General features: G+C 43.6%; 1 protein-coding gene across 5 annotated transcripts in view; it reads right to left on the minus strand.

Annotated features, from left to right (window-relative positions):
• chl1a (cell adhesion molecule L1-like a) overlaps window positions 1–22,876 on the minus strand; it is a 147,629-nt gene that overhangs the window by 57,149 nt on the left and 67,604 nt on the right. For all 5 annotated transcript variants that reach the window (XM_024375645.2, XM_024375647.2, XM_024375646.2 and 2 more), the window contains exons 2-10: window positions 20,046–20,242; window positions 19,038–19,146; window positions 18,687–18,874; window positions 18,429–18,551; window positions 15,561–15,731; window positions 12,737–12,848; window positions 12,449–12,630; window positions 593–727; window positions 24–164 (exon numbers count right to left, since the gene is read on the minus strand). In XM_024375645.2, coding sequence (XP_024231413.1) covers window positions 24–164; window positions 593–727; window positions 12,449–12,630; window positions 12,737–12,848; window positions 15,561–15,731; window positions 18,429–18,551; window positions 18,687–18,874; window positions 19,038–19,146; window positions 20,046–20,127 — 1,243 coding nt within the window. In that variant the 5' untranslated portion in view covers window positions 20,128–20,242. The remainder of the gene's footprint in view (window positions 1–23; window positions 165–592; window positions 728–12,448; window positions 12,631–12,736; window positions 12,849–15,560; window positions 15,732–18,428; window positions 18,552–18,686; window positions 18,875–19,037; window positions 19,147–20,045; window positions 20,243–22,876) is intronic.

Consider the following 22,876-nt stretch of genomic DNA (forward strand, 5'->3'; position numbering starts at 1 on the left):
AAGTGCTAATGTCCAGTACTGACTTATGATCATGATGTTAGCATTAGCCAGGATGGTGCCATGTCTGTTGGAGACTTCACACTGGTAGACGGCACTGTCCTCAGGCCTGGCCCTGTGCAACACTATGGTGTCATCAAGCACTTGTCTGTTCGTTGACGGGCCATCTGAAAGAACCAGAAAGAAATGCTTAAAACCAAACACGAATGCAGATTCTATAGTACTGGCAGTCTTTGTATCTGGCCTGTATATTGCCTGATTATTGTTATTTTATTGGGTTACTATTTTATTTTATCTATTTTAATTTTCTTACTTTTTAACTGCATTGTTGGGAAAGGGCTCGTACGTAAGCATTTCACAGTAAAGTCTACATCTGTTGTACTCAGCGCATGTGAACAAAATCAATTTGATTTGATTTATAGGATGCTGAGCAACAACTGGACCAAATGCAACACAGTGGAATTACTATTGTATTACACAAAACTACAAATATATTATTGTATCCTATATAGTCAAGTGAAGTGTGGGACTGGGCACTGAAGTAACCGGCAAGGACAGAGGTCAGGTTTCATATGTTAGAGGTCATCTCACTCACCGTCCAGAGGCTGTCCGTTCTTCCTCCATGAGATAACCGGCCGTGGCTTTCCCGAGGCAGAGCACTTGATGTGCACGTCAGAGCCAACAACAGCCAACTGGCCCTTGGGTGGCTCCGGCTGCCATCTTGGTGGCTCTGTGAGACATACAGTGCATTCGGAAAGTATTCAGACCCCTTGACCTTTTCAACATTTTGCTACATTACAGCCTTATTGTAAAAGGGACTAAAAAATGTTTCACATCAATCTCCACACAATGTCCTTCTTCACCATGCTGTCTATGTGGGTGGACCATTTCAGTTTGTCTGTGATGTGTACGCCGAGGAATTTAAAACTTTCCACCTTCTCCACTAATGTCCCGTCGATGTGGATAGGGGGGTGCTCCCTCTGCTGTTTTCTGAAGTCCACGATTGTCTCCTTTGTTTTGTTGACGTTGAGTGTGGTGATATTTTCCTGACACCACACTCCGAGAGCCCTCATCTCCTCCCTGTAGTCTGTCTCGTAGTTGTTGGTAACCAAGCCTACCACTGTAGTGTCGTCTGCAAACTTGATGATTGAGTTGGAGGCGTGCATGGCCACGCAGTCATGGGTGAACAGGGAGTACAAGAGAGGGCTGAGAACGCACCTTTGTGGGGCCCCAGTGTTGAGGATCAGCGGAGTTGTTTCCTATCCTCACCACTTGGGGGGCGGCCCGTCACAAAGTCCAGGGCCCAGTTGCACAGGGTGGGGTCGTGTCCCAGGGTCTCGTGCTTAATGACAAGTTTGGAGGGTACTATGGTGTTAAATGCTGAGCTGTAGTCAATGAAAAGCATTCTTACATAGGTAATCCTCTTGTCCAGATGGGATAGGGCAGTGTGATTGCGATTGCGTCGTCTGTGGACCTACTGGGGCGGTTGACAAATTGGAGTGGGTCTAGGATATCAGGTAGAGTGGAGGTGATATGATCCTTGACTAGTCTCTCAAAGCACTTCATGATGACAGAAGTGAGTGCTACGGGGCGATTGTCGTTTAGCTCAGTCACCTTAACTTTCTTGGGGACAGAAACAATGGTGGCCCTCTTGAAGCATGTGGGCACAGCAGACTGGGATAGGGATTGATTGAATATGTCCGTAAACACACCAGCCAAATGGTCTGCACATGCTCTGAGGACGCGGCTAGGGATGCCGTCTGGGCCAGCAACCTTGCGAGGGTTAACACGTTTAAATGTTTTACTCACATTGGCTACGGTGATGGAGAGCCCACAGGTTTTGGTGTCAGTGGCACTGTATTGTCCTCAAAGCGGGCAAAGAAGTTGTTTAATTTGTCTGGCAGCAAGATGTCAGTGTCTGCGATGGGGCTGTTTTCTTTTTGTAATCTGTGATTGACTGTAGACCCTGCCACATACATCTTGTGTTTGAGCAGGTGAATTGCGAATCTACTTTGTCTCTATACTGACGCTTAGCTTGTTTGATTGCCTTGGGAATAGCAACACTGTTTGTATTCGGTCATGTTTCCGGTCGCCTTACCATGATTAAAAGCAGTGGTTCGCATTTTCAGTTTTGCATGAATGCTGCCATCAATCCACAATTTCTGGCTAGGGAAGGTTTTAATAGTCACCATGGGTATAACATCACCGATGCACTTGCTAATAAACTTGCTCACCGAGTCGGTGTATACATCAATGTTGTTGTCTGAGGCTATCCGGAACATATCCCAGTCCACGTGATCGAAGCAATCTTGAAGCGTGGAATCTGATTGGTCAGACCAGCGTTGAACAGACCTGAGCACGGGCGTTTCCTGTTTCAGTTTCTGTCTATAAGATGGGAGCAACAAAATGGAGTGGTGGTCAGATTGCCGAAAGAGGGTGGGGGAGGGCTTTGTATGCGACGCGGAAGTTAGAGTAGCAATGATCCAGAATGCTGCCAGCTCGAGTCGCACATTCAATATGCTGACAAAATGTAGGGAGCCTTGTTTTCAGATTAGCTTTGTTAAAATCTCCAGCTACAATAAATGCAACCTCAGAGTACATGGTTTCCAGTTTACATAGAGTCCAGTGAAGGTATTTCAGGGCCGTCGAGATATCTGCTTGGGGGGGATATACCGGCTGTGATTATAATCTAAGAGAATTCTCTTGGTAGATAATGTGGTAGGCATTTGATTGTAAGGAATTCTAGGTCAGGTGAACAAAATGACTTGTATGTTGCTGTATGTTGTTATGATTACACGACGAGTCGTTAATCATAAGGCATATGCCCACACCCTTCTTCTTACCAGAGAGATGTTTCTGGTTCTGTCGGTGCGAAGCGTGAATAAACCGGGTGGCTGTACTGACTCTGATAACATATCCCGAGATAGCCATGTTTCCATGAAACCGAGAATTTTACAATCTCTGATGTCTCTCTGGAAAGCAATTCTTGCTTGAATTTCATCTACCTCCTTGTCAAGTGACTGGACATTGGAGGGAAGTATACTCGGGAGCGGTGAGTCCGGCTATGGAGCCTGAACAGAAGATCGCTCCGTCTGCCCCTTCTGTGGCGCCGTTGTTTTGAGTCGCCTACTGGGATCAGATCCATTGTCCTGGGTGGTGGTCCGAACAGAGGTTCCGCTTCGGGAAAGTCGTATTCCTGGTCGCAATGTTGGTTAGTTGACGTTGCTCTTATATAGGAACACAGAGGATGGCAACAGAGGAGATGGCCGCCGTTTTATGGTCTCCAAACCAATTGTGCTATTATGTGCGTTTTGTCGCGATATTTGTAAATGATTTTGTACATAATGTTTCTGCAACAGTATCTTACGGAAGAAAAGAGCTTCTGGATATCAGGACAGCGATCACTCACCTTGGATTAGACAAAGATTTCTTCAACAACAACAACAACAGCAGCAAGCAGGACTCACACGATATTCTCCAAACACCCCACAGGGCAGACATCCCAATTATTTGCAAAAGGAAGCGACGCAGAGGACGAAGAGCCAGATGCCTCATCTGGACCCACAGAAGACAACTAGGAAAGCTGCCGTTACCGTCAATATTACTCACCAACGTGCAATCATTGGACAATAAACTAGATGAGGTAAGATCACGAATATCCTACCAACGGGACATCAAAAACTGTAATATCCTATGCTTCATGAAATCGTGGCTGAATGATGACATGGATATTCAGCTAGCAGGATACACGCTGCACCGGCAAGATAGAACAACACACGAGGGGTGACGGTCTGGTGGTAAGACGAGGGGTGGCGGTCTGTGCATGTTTGTAAACAACAGCTGGTGCACGAAATCTAAGGAAGTCTCTAGATTTTGCTCACCTGAAGTAGAGTATATTGTGATAAACTGCAGGCTACACTACATGCCTAGAGAGTTCTCAGCTATTCTTTTCGTGGCTATTTATTTACCACCACAGACAGATGCTGGCACTAAGACCGCACTCAGACAGCTGTATAAGGAAATAAACAAACAGGAATCTACTCACCCAGAGGCGGCGCTCCTAGTGGTCGGAGACTTTAATGCAGGGAAACTTTAGATCAGTTCTACCAAATATCTATCAACATGTTAAATGTGCAACCAGAGGGAAAAAAATTCTAGATCAGCTGTACTCCACACACAGAGACGCGTACAAAGCTCTCCCTCGCCGCCCTCCATTTGGTAAATCCAACCACAACTCTATCCTCCTGATTCCTGCTTACAAGCAAAAATTAAAGCAGGAAGCACCAGTGACTCGGTCTATAAAAAAATGGTCAGATGAAGCAGATGCTAAACTACAGGACTGCTTTGCTATCACAGACTGGAACATGTTCCGGAATTCTACCGATGACATTGAGGAATACACCACATCAGTCACTGGCTTCATCAATAAGTGCATTGAGGACGTCGTCCCCACAGTGACTGTACGTACACACCCCATCCAGAAGGCATGGATTACAGGCAACATTCACACTGAGCTAAAGGGTAGAGCTGCCGCTTTCAAGGTGCGAGACTCTAACCCGGAAGCTTAAAAGAAATCTCTGTGCTGCGACGAACCGTCAAACAGGCAAAGCATCAATACAGGGCTAAGATTGAATCATACTACACCGGCTCCAATGCTCGTCGGATGAGGCAGGGCTTGCAAACTATTACCGACTACAAAGGGAAGCACAGCCACGAGCTGACCAGTGACACGAGCCTACCAGACGAGCTAAATCACTTCTATGCTCGCTTCGAGGCAAGCAACACTGAGGCATGCATGAGAGCATCAGCTGTTCCGGACAACTGTGTGATCACGCTCTCCGTAGCCGAAGTGAGTAAGACTTTAAACAGGTTAACTTACAGGCTGCGGGGCCAGACGCATTACCAGGACGTGTGCTCCGGGCATGTGCTGACCAACTGGCAGGTGTCTTCACTGACATTTTCAACATGTCCCTGATTGAGTCTGTAATATCAACATGCTTCAAGCAGACCACCATAGTCCCTGGGCCCAAGAACACAAAGGCAACCTGCCTAAATGACTACAGACCCGTAGCACTCACTTCCGTAGCCATGAAGTGCTTTGAAAGGCTGGTAATGGCTCACATCAACATCATTATCCCAGAAACCCTAGACCCGCTCCAATTTGCATACCGCCCAAACAGATCCACAGATGATGCAATCTCTATTGCACTCCACACTGCCCTTTCCCACCTGGACAAAAGGAACACCTATGTGAAAATGCTGTTCATTGACTACAATTCAGCGTTCAACAGCATAGCACCCTCAAAGCTCATCACCAAGCTAAGGATCCTGGGACTAAACACCTCCCTCTGCAACTGGATACTGGACTTCCTGACAGGCCGCCCTCAGGTGGTGAGGGTAGGTAGCAACACATCTGCCACGCTGATCCTCAACACTGGAGCTCACCAGGGGTGCGTGCTCAGTCCTCTCCTGTACTCCCTGTTCACCCACGACTGCATGGCCAGGCAAGACTCCAACACCATCATTAAGTTTGTCAGAGACCTGGCCAGGTAGTGCCAGAATAACAACCTCTCCCTCAACGTAACCAAGACTAAGGAGATGATTGTGGACTACAGAAAAGGAGCACAGGGCACATCCCCATTCTCATCGAAGGGGCTGTAGTGCAGCAGGTTGAGAGCTTCAAATTCCTTAGTGTCCACATCAACAGCAAACTAGGTTGGTCCAAACACACCAAGACAGTCATGAAGAGAGCACGAGAAAGCCTATTCCCCCTCAGAAAAAAAAAAAAGATTTGGCATGGGTCCTGAGATCCTCAAAAGGTTCTACAGCTGCAACATCGAGAGCATCCCTGCCTAGTACGGCACTTGCTCTGCTTCCACCGCAAGGCACTTCAGTGGATAGTGCGTACAGCCTGCCATCCAGGATCTCTACACCAGGCGGTGTCAGAGGAAGGCCCTAAAAATTGTCAAAGACCCCAGCCACCCCAGTCATAGACTGTTCTCTCTACTACCACATGGCAAGCGGTACCGGAGTGCCAAGTCTAGGACAAAAAGGCTTTTCAACAGTTTTTACCCCCAAGCCATAAGACTCCTGAACAGGTAACCAAATGGTTACCCGGACTATTTGCAAACCCCTCTTTTAGGCTACTTTCTGTTTATCTTATATGCATAGTCACTTTAAATATACATTCATGTACATACTACCTAAATTGGCCCGACCAACCAGTGCTCCCGCACATTGGCTAAAAATTGTCAAAGACTCCAGCCACTCTAATCATAGACTGCTTCCTCTGCTACTGCACGGAAAGCGGTACCAGGGCGAGAAGTCTAGGTCCAAGAGGCTCCTAAATACCTTCTACCTCCAAGCCATAAGACCCCTGAACAACTAATCAAATGTCTTCACAGATCATTTGCATTGCCATCCCACCCTCTGGAACGCTGCTGCGACTCTCTTATTATCTATGCATAGTCACTTTAATAACTCTACCTACATGTACAGTTGAAGTCGAACGTTTACATACACCTTAGCCAAACACATTTAAACTCAGTTTTTCACAATTCCTGACATTTAATCCTAGTACAAATTCCTTGTCTTAGGTCAGTTAGGATCACCACTTTATTTAAAGAATGTGAAATGTCAGAATAATAGTAGAGAATTATTTATTTCAGCTTTAGTTTCTTTCATCACATTCCCAGTGGGTCAGATGTTTACATACACTCAATTAGTATTTGGTAGCATTGCCTTTAAATTGTTTAACTTGGGTCAAACAATTCGGGTAGCCTTCCACAACCTTCCCACAATAAGTTTGGTGAATTTTGGCCTCACAGCTTCACGGTTGGTATGGTGTTCTTCGGCTTGCAAGCCTACCCTTTTACCTCCAAACATAACAATGGTCATTATGGCTAAACAGTTGTACACTGCTCAAAAAAATAAAGGGAACACTTAAACAACACAATGTAACTCCAAGTCAATCACACTTCTGTGAAATCAAACTGTCCACTTAGGAAGCAACACTGATTGACAATAAATTTCCCATGCTGTTGTGCAAATGGAATAGACAACAGGTGGAAATTATAGGCAATTAGCAAGACATCCCCAATAAAGGAGTGGTTCTGCAGGTGGTGACCACAGACCACTTCTCAGTTCCTATGCTTCCTGGCTGATGTTTTGGTCACTTTTGAATGCTGGCGATGCTTTCACTCTAGTGGTAGCATGAGACGGAGTCTACAACCCACACAAGTGGCTCAGGTAGTGCAGCTCATCCAGGATGGAACATCAATGCGAGCTGTGGCAAGAAGGTTTGCTGTGTCTGTCAGCGTAGTGTCCAGAGCATGGACCAGGAGACAGGCCAGTACATCAGGAGACGTGGAGGAGGCCGTAGGAGGGCAACAACCCAACAGCAGGACCGCTACCTCCGCCTTTGTGCAAGGAGTAGCAGGAGGAGCACTGCCAGAGCCCTGCAAAATGACCTCCAGCAGGCCACAAATGTGCATGTGTCTGCTCAAACGGTCAGAAACAGACTCCATGAGGGTGGTATGAGGGCCCGATGTCCACAGGTGGGGGTTGTGCTTACAGCCCAACACCGTGCAGGACGTTTTTCATTTGCCAGAGAACACCAAGATTGGCAAATTCGCCACTGGCGCCCAGTGCTCTTCACAGATGAAAGCAGGTTCACACTGAGCATGTGACAGACGTGACAGTCTGGAGACGCCGTGGAGAACGTTCTGCTGCCTGCAACATCCTCCAGCATGACCGGTTTGGTGGTGGGTCAGTCATGGTGTGGGGTGGGGTGGCATTTCTTTGGGGGGCCGCACAGCCCTCCATGTGCTCGCCAGAGGTAGCCTGACTGCCATTAGGTACCGAGATGAGATCCTCAGACCCCTTGTGAGAACATATGCTGGTGCGGATGGCCCTGGGTTCCTCCTAATGCAAGACAATGCTAGACCTCATGTGGCTGGAGTGTGTCAGCAGTTCCTGCAAGAGGAAGGCATTGATGCTATGGACTGTCCCGCCCATTCCCCAGACCTGAATCCAATTGAGCACATCTGAGACATCATGTCTCGCTCCATCCACCAACGCCACGTTGCACTACAGACAGTCCAGGAGTTGGCGGATGCTTTAGTCCAGGTCTGGGAGGAGATCCCTCAGGAGACCATCCGCCACCTCATCAGGAGCATGCCCAGGCGTTGTAGGGAGGTCATACAGGCACGTGGAGGCCACACACACTACTGAGCCTGATTTTGACTTGTTTTAAGGACATTACATCAAAGTTGGATCAGACTGTAGTGTGGTTTTCCACTTTAATTTTGAGCGTGACTCCAAATCCAGACCTCCATGGGTTGATAAATTTGATTTCCATTGATAATTTTTGTGTGATTTTGTTGTCAGCACATTCAACTATGTAAAGAAAAAAGTATTTAATAAGAATATTTCATTCATTCAGATCTAGGATGTGTTATTTTAGTGTTCCCTTTATTCTTAGAGCAGTGTATTTTGGTTTCATCAGATCAGAGGACAATTCTCCAAAAAGTACGATCTTTGTCCCCCCATGTGCAGTTGTAGAAGTGGCTTCTTCCTGGCTGAACTGGCTTCCTGGCGATTTACTGTTTATATAGATACTTTGTACCTGTTTCCTCCAGCATCTTCACAAGGTCCTTTGTCGTTGTTCTGAGCGGTATGACGGCTGCGTGGTCCCATGGTGTTCATACTTGCATAGTATTGTTTATACAGATGAATGTGGTACCTTCAGGCGTTTGGAAATTGCTCCCAAGAATGAACCAGGCTTGTGGAGGTCTACAATTTTTTTCTGAGGACTTGACTGATTGCTTTTGATTTTCCCATGATGTCAAGCAAAGAGGCACTGAGTTTGAAGGTAGGCCTTGAAATGCAACCACAGGTACACCTCCAATTGACTCAAATTGTCAATTAGCCTATCAGAAGCTTCTAAAGCCATCACAGAATTTTCAGGAATATTCCAAACTGTTAAAAGGCACAGTCAACTTAGTGTATGTAAACTTCTGAAACGTCTGAAAAAATGACTTGTGTCATGCACAAAGTAGATGTTCTAACCGACTTGCCAAAACTATAGTTCGTTAACAAGAAATTTGTGGAGTGGTTGAAAAACGAGTTTTAATGACTCTAACCTAAGTGTATGTAAACTTCCGACTTCAACTGTACATATTACCTCAATTACCTCGTCAATGGTGCACCCGCATATTGACATTGACTCTGTACCGGTACACCCTGCATATAGCCCCAATATTGTTTTTTACTTCTGCGCAATGTGTCTCCAGTGCGTCTGCACAGTCCTCTGCCTAGGACAGGGCCTCCTGTATGTCTCTCCAGCCTGGTGAGTCCTGTGCCTGCACCCAGAACTAATCCTCCTACGTCTCCTCCCTCCAGTGATGATCCATGGCAAGAAGCCTCCAGTGATGATCCATGGCACGGAGCCCCCAGCGACGGTCTCCAGTCCGGAGCCCCCAGCGACGGCCTCCAGTCCGGAGCCCGCAGCGACGGCCACCAGTCCGGAGCCCGCAGCGACGAGGGTGCCCAGTCCGGGGCCCGCAGCGACGAGGGTGCCCAGTCCGGGGCCCGCAACGACGAGGGTGCCCAGCCCGGGGCCCACAGCGACGAGGGTGCCCAGTCCGGGGCTCGCAGCAACGAGGGTGCCCAGACCGGTGCCTGCAGCAACGAGGGTGCTCAGTCCGGGGCCCACAGTAACGAGGGTGCCCAGTCCGGGGCCCGCAGCAACGAGAGTGCCCAGTCCGGGGGCGGCGGTGAGGTTCCCCACACCAGAGGCGTCACCAAAGCGGGGTGAGCCAGAGATGGAGCGGGGTCTGCTTCCCGCACCTGAGCCGCCACCGCGGATAGATGCCCACCGAGACCCTCCCCTATAGGTTCAGGTTTTGCGGCCGGAGTCCGCAACTTTGGGGGGTGGGGTGGGGGTACTGTCACGCCCTGACCTTAGAGAGCTTTTTATGTCTCTATTTGGTTAGGTCAGGGTATGATTTGGGGTGGGCATTCTATGTTTTGTTATCTATGATTTTTGTATTTCTATGTTTTGGCCAGTATGGTTCTCAATCAGGGACAGCTGTCTACCGTTGTCTCTGATTGGGAACCATACTTAAGTAGCCCATTTTCCCTCCTTTCTTTGTGGGAAGTTGACTTTGTTTAGGGCACATAGCCTTTGAGCTTCACAGTTTGTTTTAGTAGTGTTATTTGTTTTGTTTGGCGTCATTTTGATAAATGAAAATGTACGCTCACAACGCTGCACCTTGGTCCTCTCCTTTCAACAGCCGTGAGAGCTGCTCTTTAATGATTTGATATTCTTATCTCTTACTTTTTATGTTGTATTTTCTTAAAACTGCATTTTTGTTTAACTTCTTGGATATAGGGGGCGCTCTTTTAATTTATGGATAAAAAAACGTTCCCGTTTTAAACAATATATTTTGTCACGAAAAGATGCTCGACTATGCATATAATTGACAGCTTTGGAAAGAAAACACTCTGACGTTTCCAAAACTGCAAAGATATTGTCTGTGAGTGCCACAGAACTAATGCTACAGGCGAAACCAAGATGACATTTCATACAGGAAGTGCCCCAGATTTTGAATGCGCTGTGTTCCAATGTCTCCTTATATGGCTGTGTATGGGTCACGAATGAGCTTAGACTTTCTGTCGTTTCCCCAAGGTGTCAACAGCATTGTGACGTATTTGTAGGCAAATCATTGGAAGATTGACCTTAAGAGACTACATCTACCAGGTGGCCGCTTGGTGTCCTACGTTGCAATTTTTGCATAATCTCCAGCTGAGTGTATTTTTCATTTGCTTCGAGGAGAAACACAGCTGCCACGAATGATTTATCATCGAATAGATATGTGAAAAACACCTTGAGGATTGATTCTAAACAACGTTTGCCATGTTTCTGTCGATATTATGGAGTTAATTTGGTAAAAAGTTTGGCGTTGTAGAGACTGCATTTTCTGATTTTTTTTCTTAGCCAAACGTGATGAACAAAACGGAGCGATTTCTCCTACACAAATAATCTTTTTGGAAAAAATGAACATTTGCTATCTAACTGAGAGTCTCCTCATTGAAAACATCTGAAGTTCTTCAAAGGTAAATTATTTTATTTGAATTCTTTTCTTGTTTTTGTGAAAATGTTGCCTGCTGAATGCTAGGCTTAATGCTATGCTAGCTATCAATATGGTTGAAAAGCATATTTTGAAAATCTGAGATGACAGTGTTGTTAACAAAAGGCTAAGCTTGTGAGTGAATATATTTCTTTCATTTCATTTGCGATTTTCATGAATAGTTAACGTTGCGTTATGGTAATGAGCTTGAGGCTATAATTACGCTCCCGGATACGGGATTGCTCGACGCTAGAGGTTAAGGGCTTGTAAGTAAGCATTTCACTGTAAGGTCTACACCTGTTGTATTCGGAGCATGTGAAAAACAACATTTGATTTGATTTGATGTCCTTGAGTGGCCCAGCCAGAGCCCGGACTTGAACCCCATCAATCATCTCTGGAGAGACCTGAAAATAGCTGCATAGCGACACTCCCCATCCAACCTGACAGAGATTGAGAGGATCTGCAGGAAAGAATGTGAGAAATTCCCTAAATACAGATGTGTCAAGCTTGAAGCATCATACCCGAGAAGACTCGAGGCTGTAATCGCTGCCAAAGGTGTTTCAACAAAGTACTGAGTAAAGGGTCAGAATACTTACATAAATGTGATATCATTTAAAAAAAAAAAAATATTATACATTTGAAAAGAAATCTAAAATCCTGTTTTTTCTTTGTCATTATGGGGTATTGTGTGTATATTGATGAGGGGGAAAAACAATTTAATCCATTTTAGAATAAGGTCGTAATGAAACAAAATGTGGAAAAAGTTAAGGTGTCTAAATACGTTCCGAATGCACTGTAAAGAGAGTCTTAGTCAGTCTAGGGTTGTGTTCCCCTGCTCAGACGTTGCTGACCCATGCCAGATCTTACAACGCCTGGAAAGGTATTTTTTTTATGTATCATCTAGCTAAACCATACGTTATAGCATTCTGGTACCTGGCGGCACAGTCCATGACGTGGCATGCAACAATTGGTTGATTCATCTAACGTCTGAGCAGGGGAGCACAACCTATGTAATGGCAACCATAATCCTTTGTATCTAACAAAGACGGTCACCTGGAGATTTGTCCATCATTGTAAAGATGATAAATGACTCCTTCTAGAGTGCTTTAGGCTCTAATAAGAAATCAATGTTTTCCTTTGACAATGTAGCTGCTGTCAGTTAACACAACAGCACAAGAGAGGTTTTAAAAGGTATTAAAAACTGTTAAACGTACACTGTATAAAGAAGGGCAAAGGCTTCACTTGGACATTGTAAAGGGGACAACAAACTTTTTTTGTGGGGGACACACTGAAAGTATAACCTGCCTCAGTCTACTTACCCTCCACCATGACGTTGAAGTAGTGGACTGTGTCTCCGACAGAGTTCCTCGCCTCACACGTGTACTTCCCATCATCCTCCTCTTCAATGTTATTAATGGTTAAACGTTTCCCATAGTTTTTTAGATTTGCCCGTTTCGGTAGCTTCTCTGTCGTTTTTGTCCATTCAATCACAGGAGTTGGACTGAGTAACAAGATGAGAGAAAACGAGATATGATTAGTGAAAAATGATACACACATTATTCTATAAAATGTAATACAACATGTTCTATGCAGATCCAGTCACTTACAATCCCTCTGCTATACACTCTAGCACCAGCTCCTCTCCTTTCAGCAGCCGTACCTCTGACTGAACACCAGAGGGTACCAGAAGGCTCGGTCTTCTCTCTGGAATGGCATAGGCTTCCATGGGCAGAAAAGGACAGGCATAAGATGTATATTAGGTATATTTCTGAAACCATAGGAGCAACTGCAGTAGGTGTTTGTCCACACTTGAGTGTTTTGGTACACTCTCCTAGCATATATATACACAGTACCAGTCAAAAGCTTGGACACACCTACTCATTCAAGGGTTTTTCCTAATATTGTACTATGTTCTACATTGTAGAATAATAGTGAAGACATCAAATCTATGAAATAACACATATGGAATAATGTAGTAACCAAAAAACATTTAAACAAATCAAAATATATTTTATTATTCAATGTAGCCACCCTTTTCCTTGATGACACCATTGCACACTCTCGGCATTCTCTCAACCAGCTTCATGAGGAATGCTTTTCAAACAGTCTTGATGGAGTTCCCACATATGCTGAGCACTTGTTTGCTGCTTTTCCTTCACTCGGCCATGAAAAGCCAACTGACATTTACTCCTGAGGTGCTGACCTGTTGCACCCTCTACAACCACTGCGATTATTATTATTTGACCCTACTGGTCATCTATGAACGTTTGAACATCTTGGCCATGTACTGTTATAATCTCCACCCGGCACAGCCAGAAGAGGATTGGCCACCCCTCAGGGCCTGGTTCCTTTCTAGGTTTCTTCCTAGGTTCCTGCCTTTCTAGGGGGGTTTTCCTAGCCACTGTGCTTCTACATCTGCATTGCTTGCTGTTTGGGGTTTTAGGCTGGGTTTCTGTACAGTACTTTGTGACATCGGCAGATATAAAAAGGGCTTTATAAATACATTTGATTGATTGATCGACTCTGCAGTCCAACTCATTCTAAACTATCTCAATTGGGTTGAGGTCAGGGGATTGTGTAGGTCAGATCATCTGATGCAGCACTCCATCACTCTCCTTGGTCAAATAGCCCTTACATAGCCTGGAGGTGTGTTTTGAGTCATAGTCCCACTAAGCCCAAACCAGATGGGATGAAGTATCACTGCAGAATGCTGTGGTAGCCATGCTGGTTAAGTGTGCCTTGCATTCTAAATAAATCTCAGATAGTATCACCAGCAAAGCACCCCCACACCATCACACCTCCTCTTCCATGCTTCAAGGTGGGAACCACATATGCGGAGATCATCCATTCACCTATTCTGCATCTCACAAAGACAGCGGTTGGAACCAAAAATCTCAAATTTGGACTCCAGATTTCCACCGGTCTAATGTACATTGTTCGTGTTTTTTGGAAGAAGCAAGTCTCTTCTTCTTATTGTTGGCCTTTAGTAGTGTTTTCTTTGTAGCAATTCGACCATGAAGGACTGATTCACACAGTCTCCTCTGAACAGTTGATGTTGTGATGTGTGTTACTTGAACTCTATGAAGCATTTATTTGGGTGGCAGATAACTCTAATGAACTTATTCTCTGCAGCAGAAGTAACTCTGGGTCTTCCTTTCCTATGGCGGTCCTCATGAGAGCTGGTTTCATCATAGCACTTGATGGTTTTTGCGACTGCACTTGAAGAAACATTCAAAGTTATTGACATTTTCTGGATTGACTGACCTTCATGTCTTAAAAAGTAATGATGGACCGTCATTTCTTTTCACCTATTTGAGCTTTTCTTGCCATAATATGGACTTGGTCTTTTACCAAATAGGGCTACTTCTGTATACCACCCCTACCTTGTCACAACACAACTGATTGGCTCAAACACATTAAGAAGGAAAAACATTCCACAAATTAACTTTTAACAAGGCACACCTGTTAATTGTACTGCATTCCAGGTGACTACCTCATGAAGCTGGTTGAGAGAATGCCAAGAGTGTGCAAAGCTGTCATCAAGGCAAAGGGTAGCTACTTTGAAGAATCTCAAATATAAAATGTATTTTTATTTGTTTAACATTTTTTGGGTTAGTACATGATTCCATATGTGTTATTTCATAGTTTTGATTTCTTCACTATTATACAACAGTGTAGAAAATAGTTTAAAAAAAATTAAAACCTGGAATGAGTAGGTGGCTCAAACTTTTGACTGGTACTGATAAAATTGCATAGATGAATCTCATTCAACGTGTGCATATTAAACATGTTTTGACTTTTCCTATAAATAAGTTTGAGCCTTCAGTCAGTCAAATACTATGAACTGTAATGCGATATTATCATTCATGTTAAAGTCAAATATAATGTTAAAGCAACGCCCCACTGCTGTCAGTCATCTAACTCACAAGCAGGTTTTACTGAAATGTAAACAAAATATGAAGACCCACCTTGATCCAATGGAGCCATGTCTATTCCTCTGATCTGAAGTACATGCCTGCACCTTTTTTCACCTACACACTTTGCACTTTTGTAAAATAAAACCATATATAATGTTGATAGACTTTTGAATCCGACAATTGTCTTTGACATGTGTGGGGACAGCACTCCTCCCTCTCCTTACACCATCACTGCATCTAGTGTCCTGAACATGCCCTTTCAACGCATACTCAACATGTAGGGCAGGGATTTCAACCTGGGAGTAGTATGTTGCTGACCGGTCTTACAGACACCTATTTCATCAGTTTTTTCAAGTGCTACTTCTAATGTAAGTGTATCGGAGCCTTAATGTTGCACTTAGAATATGAGGATGTCCTCTTGGTCAAATGTTTAGAGGAAGGACTATAGCTTGCCTGTACCTGGTATAAAACAGGTTGAGAAACATTGATGTAGGGCATTACACTGTCAACCTACAGCTCTTGACGACCACCGACATGGCTGTCTTCCGAACGATGGTCCGTATGACGGAGAATGCAGCGAAGCAGCAGTAGTCTCTCCGGCTATCCTTCTCCAGGGCGTTGGAGATGTAGAGGTTGCCGTCATGGCCCATGGACACCCTCTCATCCTGTTCAATATGTTGGAGACCTGGAGGAAACAATATATTGTTTTCATTAAGACACACAATGGAAAATGTTTTGCAACAGAAAGCGACAATTTGTGTTTAATATTGAACAAGGCGAAAATGTGTGTTTCTTATTTGAAGTGTAAAGGAAGAACTAGGGTCACATGACATGACTGACCATACTGTGGCTTTAAATATGGCAGCCAATAAAAACGATTTCCCCAAGTGTTTCCCTTTATAGAGCAATGTAGGGAGAGTATTTGGTTGGATAGCTATTAGGTAAGAGTGGGGTTATAGAGGTAGGCTTGGTCTGTCCATTCATAGTTTTAGACATAGACTTGAATGGGAAAAATTCAAGCGAGGGGAAGGCCGATGTCATCAGAGGGCACCATCAGGCCTACTCCATAAAGTTTGCAAAAACACTATTATGCTGAAAACATATTTTTTTTGTGTGATGATTACATTATTTATATGTGGGATATTGTTTTCAACAAGTTCAAAAATAGCTGGAGTGCATCTTTAAAGCTACAAACACCAAACCAATGTTGACATGTTCAGACTTAAATGGCTGATACTAACTCAGCAAAAAAATAAACGTCCTCTCACTGTCAACTGCATGTATTTTCAGCAAACTTAACATGTGTAAATATTTGTATGAAGATAACAAGATTCAACAACTGAGACATAAACTGAACAAGTTCCACAGACATGTGACGAACTGAAATGGAATAATGTGTCCCCGAACAAACAGGGGGTCAAAATCAAAAGTAACAGTCAGTATCTGGTGTGGTCACCAGCTGCATTAAGTACTGCAGTGCATCTCCTCCTCATGGACTGCACCAGATTTGCCAATTCTTGCTGTAAGATGTTACTCCACTCTTCCACCATGGCACCTGCAAGTTCCCGGACATTTCTGGGGGGAATGGCCCTAGCCCTCACTCTCCGATCCATCAGGATCTTTTTGCCAGTCCTGTCTGATCAAGCAATGGTGAGTTTGTGCCCATAGGCGACGTTGTTGCCGGTGATGTCTGGTGAGGAACTGCCTTACAACAGGTCTACAAGCCCTCAGTCTAGCGTCTCTCAGCTTATTGCGGACAGTCTGAGCACCAATGGGGCGGCAGGGTAGCCTAGTGGTTAGAGTGTTGGACTAGTAACCGGAAGGTTGCAAGTTCAAATCCCCAAGCTGACAAGGTACAAATATGTCTTTCTGCCCCTGAACAGGCAGTTAACCCACTGTTCCTAGGCTGTCATTGAAAATACGAATTTGTTCTTAACTGACTTGCCTAGTTTAAATAAAGGTAAAATAATGGAGGGATTGTGCATTCCTGGTGTAACTCGGTCAGTTGTTGTTGCCATCCTGTACCTGACCCGCAGGTGTGCTGTTTGGATGTACTGATCCAGTGCAGGTGTTGATACACGTGCCCTGCCACTGCGAGGACGATCAGCATTCCCTCCTGTTGCACTGTCTTAGTACGGATATTGCAATTTATTGCCCTGGCCACATCTGCAGTCCTCATGCCTAAGACACAGATGAGCATCTTTCTTTTTGTGTTTTTCAGAGTCAGTAGAAAGGCCTCTTTAGTGTTCGAAGTTTTCATAACTGTGACCTTAATTGCCTACCATCTGTAAGCTGTTAGTGTCTTAACGACCGTTCCACAGGTGCATGTTCATTAATTGTTTATGGTTCATTGAACAAGCATGTGTTAAAACCCTTTACAATGAAAATCTGTAGAGTTATTTTCATTTTTACGAATTATCTTTGAAAGACAGGGTCCTAAAAAAGGGACGTTTCTTTTTTTTTGCTGAGTTTGTGCCTTTTAAACTATAACCATTTAATATGTGCATAAAAACTCCAGTGGCTTCAATAGTAAATAGTGACTAGCTAGCTAGCTATCTACTAGCTAAGTCCTGGAACATACCTGGCACAAAACTAGTGTGGACAAGAACTAACTGTGGTCTAGTTCTGATCCGTACAAGCTCTGTTCCAGCTCTGATCCAGGGCGTAACTAGCACCTAGCTAGCTCTGGTCCCCGCACTAACTAGCTCTGGTCAATGCTCTGGTCCAGGGCATAGCTCGGATCATTGGTCTAGCACTGGTCCGCATTAACTAGCTCTGGTACAGACTGACTCAACTTAGATTTTCTTCAGGAAATTTCATTTTCTAATTTCTAGTTTACAATTCTTATTTAATTTCTTATTTTTATTTTGACCACTTTATGAGAAGCTGCTCTCAGCTCTAAAAAAACAAGCATTTCTTTTTGAGCTCCTTGCCGAATTGAAAAGTGTGTGATTTGGCTAGATGGAACTAGAACGGCTGAGAGCCTAAGCATATGGCCTTATCCCCATTGAGACACTACGTCATACAGTGCTGTGATGTCATTAGACCCTCTTTTGGCTATGGTGAGAAAAAGGTGACAAAATGTCAAAATTTAAAGGGAACTATGTTGAGCGGCCCTAATTCTTCTTGTGTAATAACAAAAAAGCTAATTCCCATTACTATGCCAATTTAAAACAACTACTGAATTACTACATAAGAACATGTCAATACTATTTTGTGACTTGAGTAATAACAATATTACAACAGAGGTATAGGAGCAACCTAATGTAAAGTGTTACTGTACTCTATTTCAATTGAAATGTGTATAAAGTGACATATTCCCTTCTAAACTGTTTCAGTTGGATGGTGCTGTAAAGATTGAACTAGTGGTCTATTTTCTCACCAATAGTCATCCAGTAGATCTTTCGTGGAGGGATCCCCTGTGGTGGATTGCATTCCAGAATCACAGGCTGGCCCTCTTTAACAACTATTGGGGCAATCTTCTCTTTGGGGAACTTTGGCGTACCTGTGCAATGGTTAGGCATGTTTTACTCATGTCAACACCTTCAGATAGGATTCCAAATGTAACACTCACAGTCTTGCTGTAAGATGCAAAACTGTTCACTATGCCAGGTTCTTACAACATGAGAGTGGCACTCACTTGGTACAATGAGTTCAATTTCCTCTGATACTGCTGTTCCCAGATTGTTTGAAGCGTAGCACTGATACATCCCCTGGAACTGCGCAAGGCGCTCGCTATGAATCACAAAACTCCCATTGTTTCTTTCTTTTTTGACCCCCAAGTCGAAGAGGGGATCTATGGCCTGGCCATCTTTTGTCCATCTGTATCTGTTGGGGCAATGAAGCATTTTGTAATGCTTGGTTACAGTTATGATATTCCGCTTGAGATGCAACAATAAGCATTGGGTTAATGCTGATAGTGTGAACAATCCATAAGCATAAGGGCAAAAAACAGGGAGATCCTAGGATGAATCGCAGTCATCTCACTCACACTGGTTGTGGGTTGCCTTTGGCTTCACATCTCATGGAAAAACTGCCTTCAAAGGGTAAGGCAATGACAGGGCCAGCGGTCTGCACTGTTATGGTCGGTAGCTGCTCCACTGCGGGATGAAAAGATAGAAATCATACATTCATCTCCATATTGCTTTCATCAAACAAACACTTTAACAACTTGACTACCATTATGGGGATTTGGTCATGTTTTGTGCAATGTACAGCAGGAAATGTATAACTTATGCTTGTTGGAAGATTAATATTGAGAAACTAGCTCTATTTGCCCACGTCTGAGCTAATAATGAACTGCAGTGCAGACAGCGATTAAACCAACAAGACATACCAATCTTGCACTGCATGTTACACATGCCTGAAGTAAATGACTTGTCATAGGCATGAATTTAGTTAGCCAGTCCATGTCTCTGACAGCTGGACCATATCCTCTCTCTTCACTGCCCATCATGGGCATAGGGTGTGTCTAAAACATTCCCAAAGACTATGAAATATACTGAATGTACAAAAGATTATGAACATGTTCTTTCCATGACATAGACTGACCAGGTGAATCCAGGTAAAAGCTATGATCCCTTAATGATTTCACTTGTTAAATCCACTTCATTCGGTGTAGATGAAGGGAAGGAGACAGGTTTTTTAAGCCTTTAGTCAATTTAGACATGGATTGTGTATGTGTGCCATTCATAGGGAAAATGGGCAAGACAAAATATTGAAGTGCCTTTGGGGTATGGTAGTAGGTGCCAAGTGCACCGGTTTGTGTCAAGAACTGCAACGCTGCTGGGTTTTCACAGTCAACAGTTTCCCTTGTGTATCAAGAATGGTTCACCACCCAAAGGACATCTAGCCAACTTGACACAGCTGCATCCATGTGGAAAACTTGACACCTTGTAGAGTCCATGCCCCGACTAATTGAGGCTGTTCTGAGAGCAAAAGGGTGGGGTGTTCTTAATGTTTTGTACACTCAGTGTAGGATGCCAATACTGCACTTTACCTTCCAGGGGGATTTCGAGTCCTCCGGCCCTGGAGGTCAAGGCCAAGAGGAAAGCAAGGCCCAAGCTCCACAGTGACCTCATCACTCCACCGCCGTTGAGCAGAGACTGTCCAGGAGAGCAGGCGACACTACTGACAGCACCACAGCTTTGACCCACTAGATCAGCGGATAGCTGTCAACACTTAGAGGGATAGGACCTAGATGTGCAGAGACACAGGGAAATATAAAAACTGTCAGTAACCCAGTGGTGTGTACTCATGGAGGCAAGGGAAGTCGTTTTCCTTCAATTTGCAAGAGGCTGAATGTATCTCACTGGAGAAAGCATCAGTATGTGTATCCCATCTATCTGATGCTGTCTGGTAAAATTGAGAATTACATTGTTGCCCCATTGAATGCAACGGAAGCCAGCCAGAATTTAGCCTCCCTTGATAATAAAATATAAAATAATAGTAATAGCCAATCAGCATTGAGCTAAACTGAGTGAGCTCAACTGTGAATTGTCCTGGCGCACCAAAATAAAACTTTAAAGGGAAGCGAGTTTGGACTTGTCTTCACACCAATCACATCACATCAAAAGTAGAACGTAATTTACAGAAAAACTTAAATTGTTAGTAGAGGTCGACCGATTATGATTTTTCAACGCCGATTCCGATACCGATTATTGGAGGACCAAAAAAAGCTGATACCGATTAAATCATGCAATTTTTTAAATATATATTTGTAATAATGACAATTACAACAATACTGAATGAAGACTTATTTTTACTTAATATAATACATCAATAAAATCAATTTAGTTTCAAATAAATAATGAAACATGTTCCATTTGGTTTAAATAATGCAAAACAAACTGTTGGAGAAGAAAGTAAAAGTGAAATATGTGCCATGTAAAAAAGCTAACGTTTAAGTTTGCTCAGAACATGAGAACATATGAAAGCTGGTAGTTCCTTTTAACATGAGTCTTCAATATTCCCAGGTAAGAAGTTTTAGGTTGTAGTTATTATAGGACTATTTCTCTCTATACCATTTGTATTTCATATACCTTTGACTATTGGATGTTCTAATAGATACTTTAGTATTGCCAGCCAAATCTCGGGAGTTGATAGGCTTGAAGTCATAAACAGCGCAATGCTTGAAGCACAGGGCAGAGCTGCAGGAAAATGCACGAAAGTGCTGTTTGAGTGAATGCTTATGAGCCTGCTGCTGCCTACCACTGCTCAGTCAGACCGCTCTATCAAATCATAGACTTAATTATAATAACACACAGAAATATGAGCCTTAGGTCAATAAAATGGTCAAATCCGGAAACTATCATTTCGAAAACAAAATGTTTTTCCTTTCAGTGAAATACGGAACCATTCCGTATTTTATCTAAAGGGTGGCATCCATAAGTCTAAATATTGCTGTTACATTGCACAACCTTCAAAGTTATGTCATAATTATGTAAAATTCTGGCAAATTAACTACGGTCTTTGTTAGGAAGAATTGGTCTTCACACAGTTCGCAACGAGCCAGGCAGCCCAAACTGCTGCATATACCCTGACTCTGCTTGCACAGAACACAAGAAAAGTGACACAATTTCCCTAGTTAAAAGAAATTCCTGTTAGCAGGCAATATTAACGAAATATGCAGGTTTAAAAATATATACTTGTGTATTGATTTTAAGAAAGGCATTGATGTTTATGGTCAGGTACACATTGGTGCAACGACAGTGCTTTTTCACGAATGCGCTTGTTAAATCGCCCGTTTGGCGAAGTAGGCTGTGATTCAATGACAAATGAACAGGCACCGCATCGATTATATGCAACGCAGGACAAGCTAGATAAACTAGTAATATCATCAACCATGTGTAGTTAACTAGTGATTATGTTAAGATTGATTGATTTTTATAAGATAAGTTTAATGCTAGCTAGCACCTTACCTTGGCTCCTTGCTGCACTCGCATAACAGGTGGTCAGCCTGTCATGCAGTCTCCTCGTGTAGTGCAATGTAATCGTCCATAATCGGTGTCCAAAAATGCCGATTACCGATTGTTATGAAAACTCGGCCCTAATTAAATCGGCCATTCCGATTAATCGGTCAACCTTTAATTGTTACATCTTGTTGTGCCGTTGTCCTCCGGTGGCTAGCTAGCTAAAATCGTCCATTTCCTAAATTAACCATGGATGGAGATAGGGATTTGAACTTGTGGTATTACTTATTGGCAAACGATTATAAACAGTAATTCTGATCCAACCATAAATTCCTACATTGTGCCTGAGAGAATGGAAGTTCAATATGTAGCTAGATGTAGTAGGCTGATGTTAACTAGCTGGCCGGGCGCATCATTGTTCATGAAAGGAAGTTGGGCTAGTGAGCAAGCATTTTTGCCAGGTAGCCTAGGAAAACAAAAAATAAAAGCGTGTACTGTATCTCAGAGTCATAGACCATTTCGGCAACATGAACAGCATCCCTATACTGACTTTTAGTGGAGAAAAGTAAATCTTGATTTGCCCAAGGGACAATTTGCTTTGCCTATACAAATCAGTAAATAAACGGAAGCGAAATGGTTAAATTGCCTATATGTACTAGTAAAATCATATATAAAATGCACTGGGTACAGTTTGATAGACTACCCCTCAGACAGCCTAAAATAATCTAAATAGAGCACCATTGCCCAAGCAAATACTGAAGCCACCCGGCTAGGCAATCACCATGTCTTTCCTTACTCTCTTCTGAATAACAGTAATGTCCCATATCACACATCCTCTCTCAACGGATGTAATTCATTGGTACATCATCGTTGTAAAACATGCCAGTGGTTTGGGATTACCCTTGATTAGATTAGATGA

The sequence above is a fragment of the Oncorhynchus tshawytscha genome, linkage group LG16 (assembly GCF_018296145.1).
Source record: "Oncorhynchus tshawytscha isolate Ot180627B linkage group LG16, Otsh_v2.0, whole genome shotgun sequence".
Lineage (NCBI taxonomy): Eukaryota > Metazoa > Chordata > Actinopteri > Salmoniformes > Salmonidae > Oncorhynchus > Oncorhynchus tshawytscha.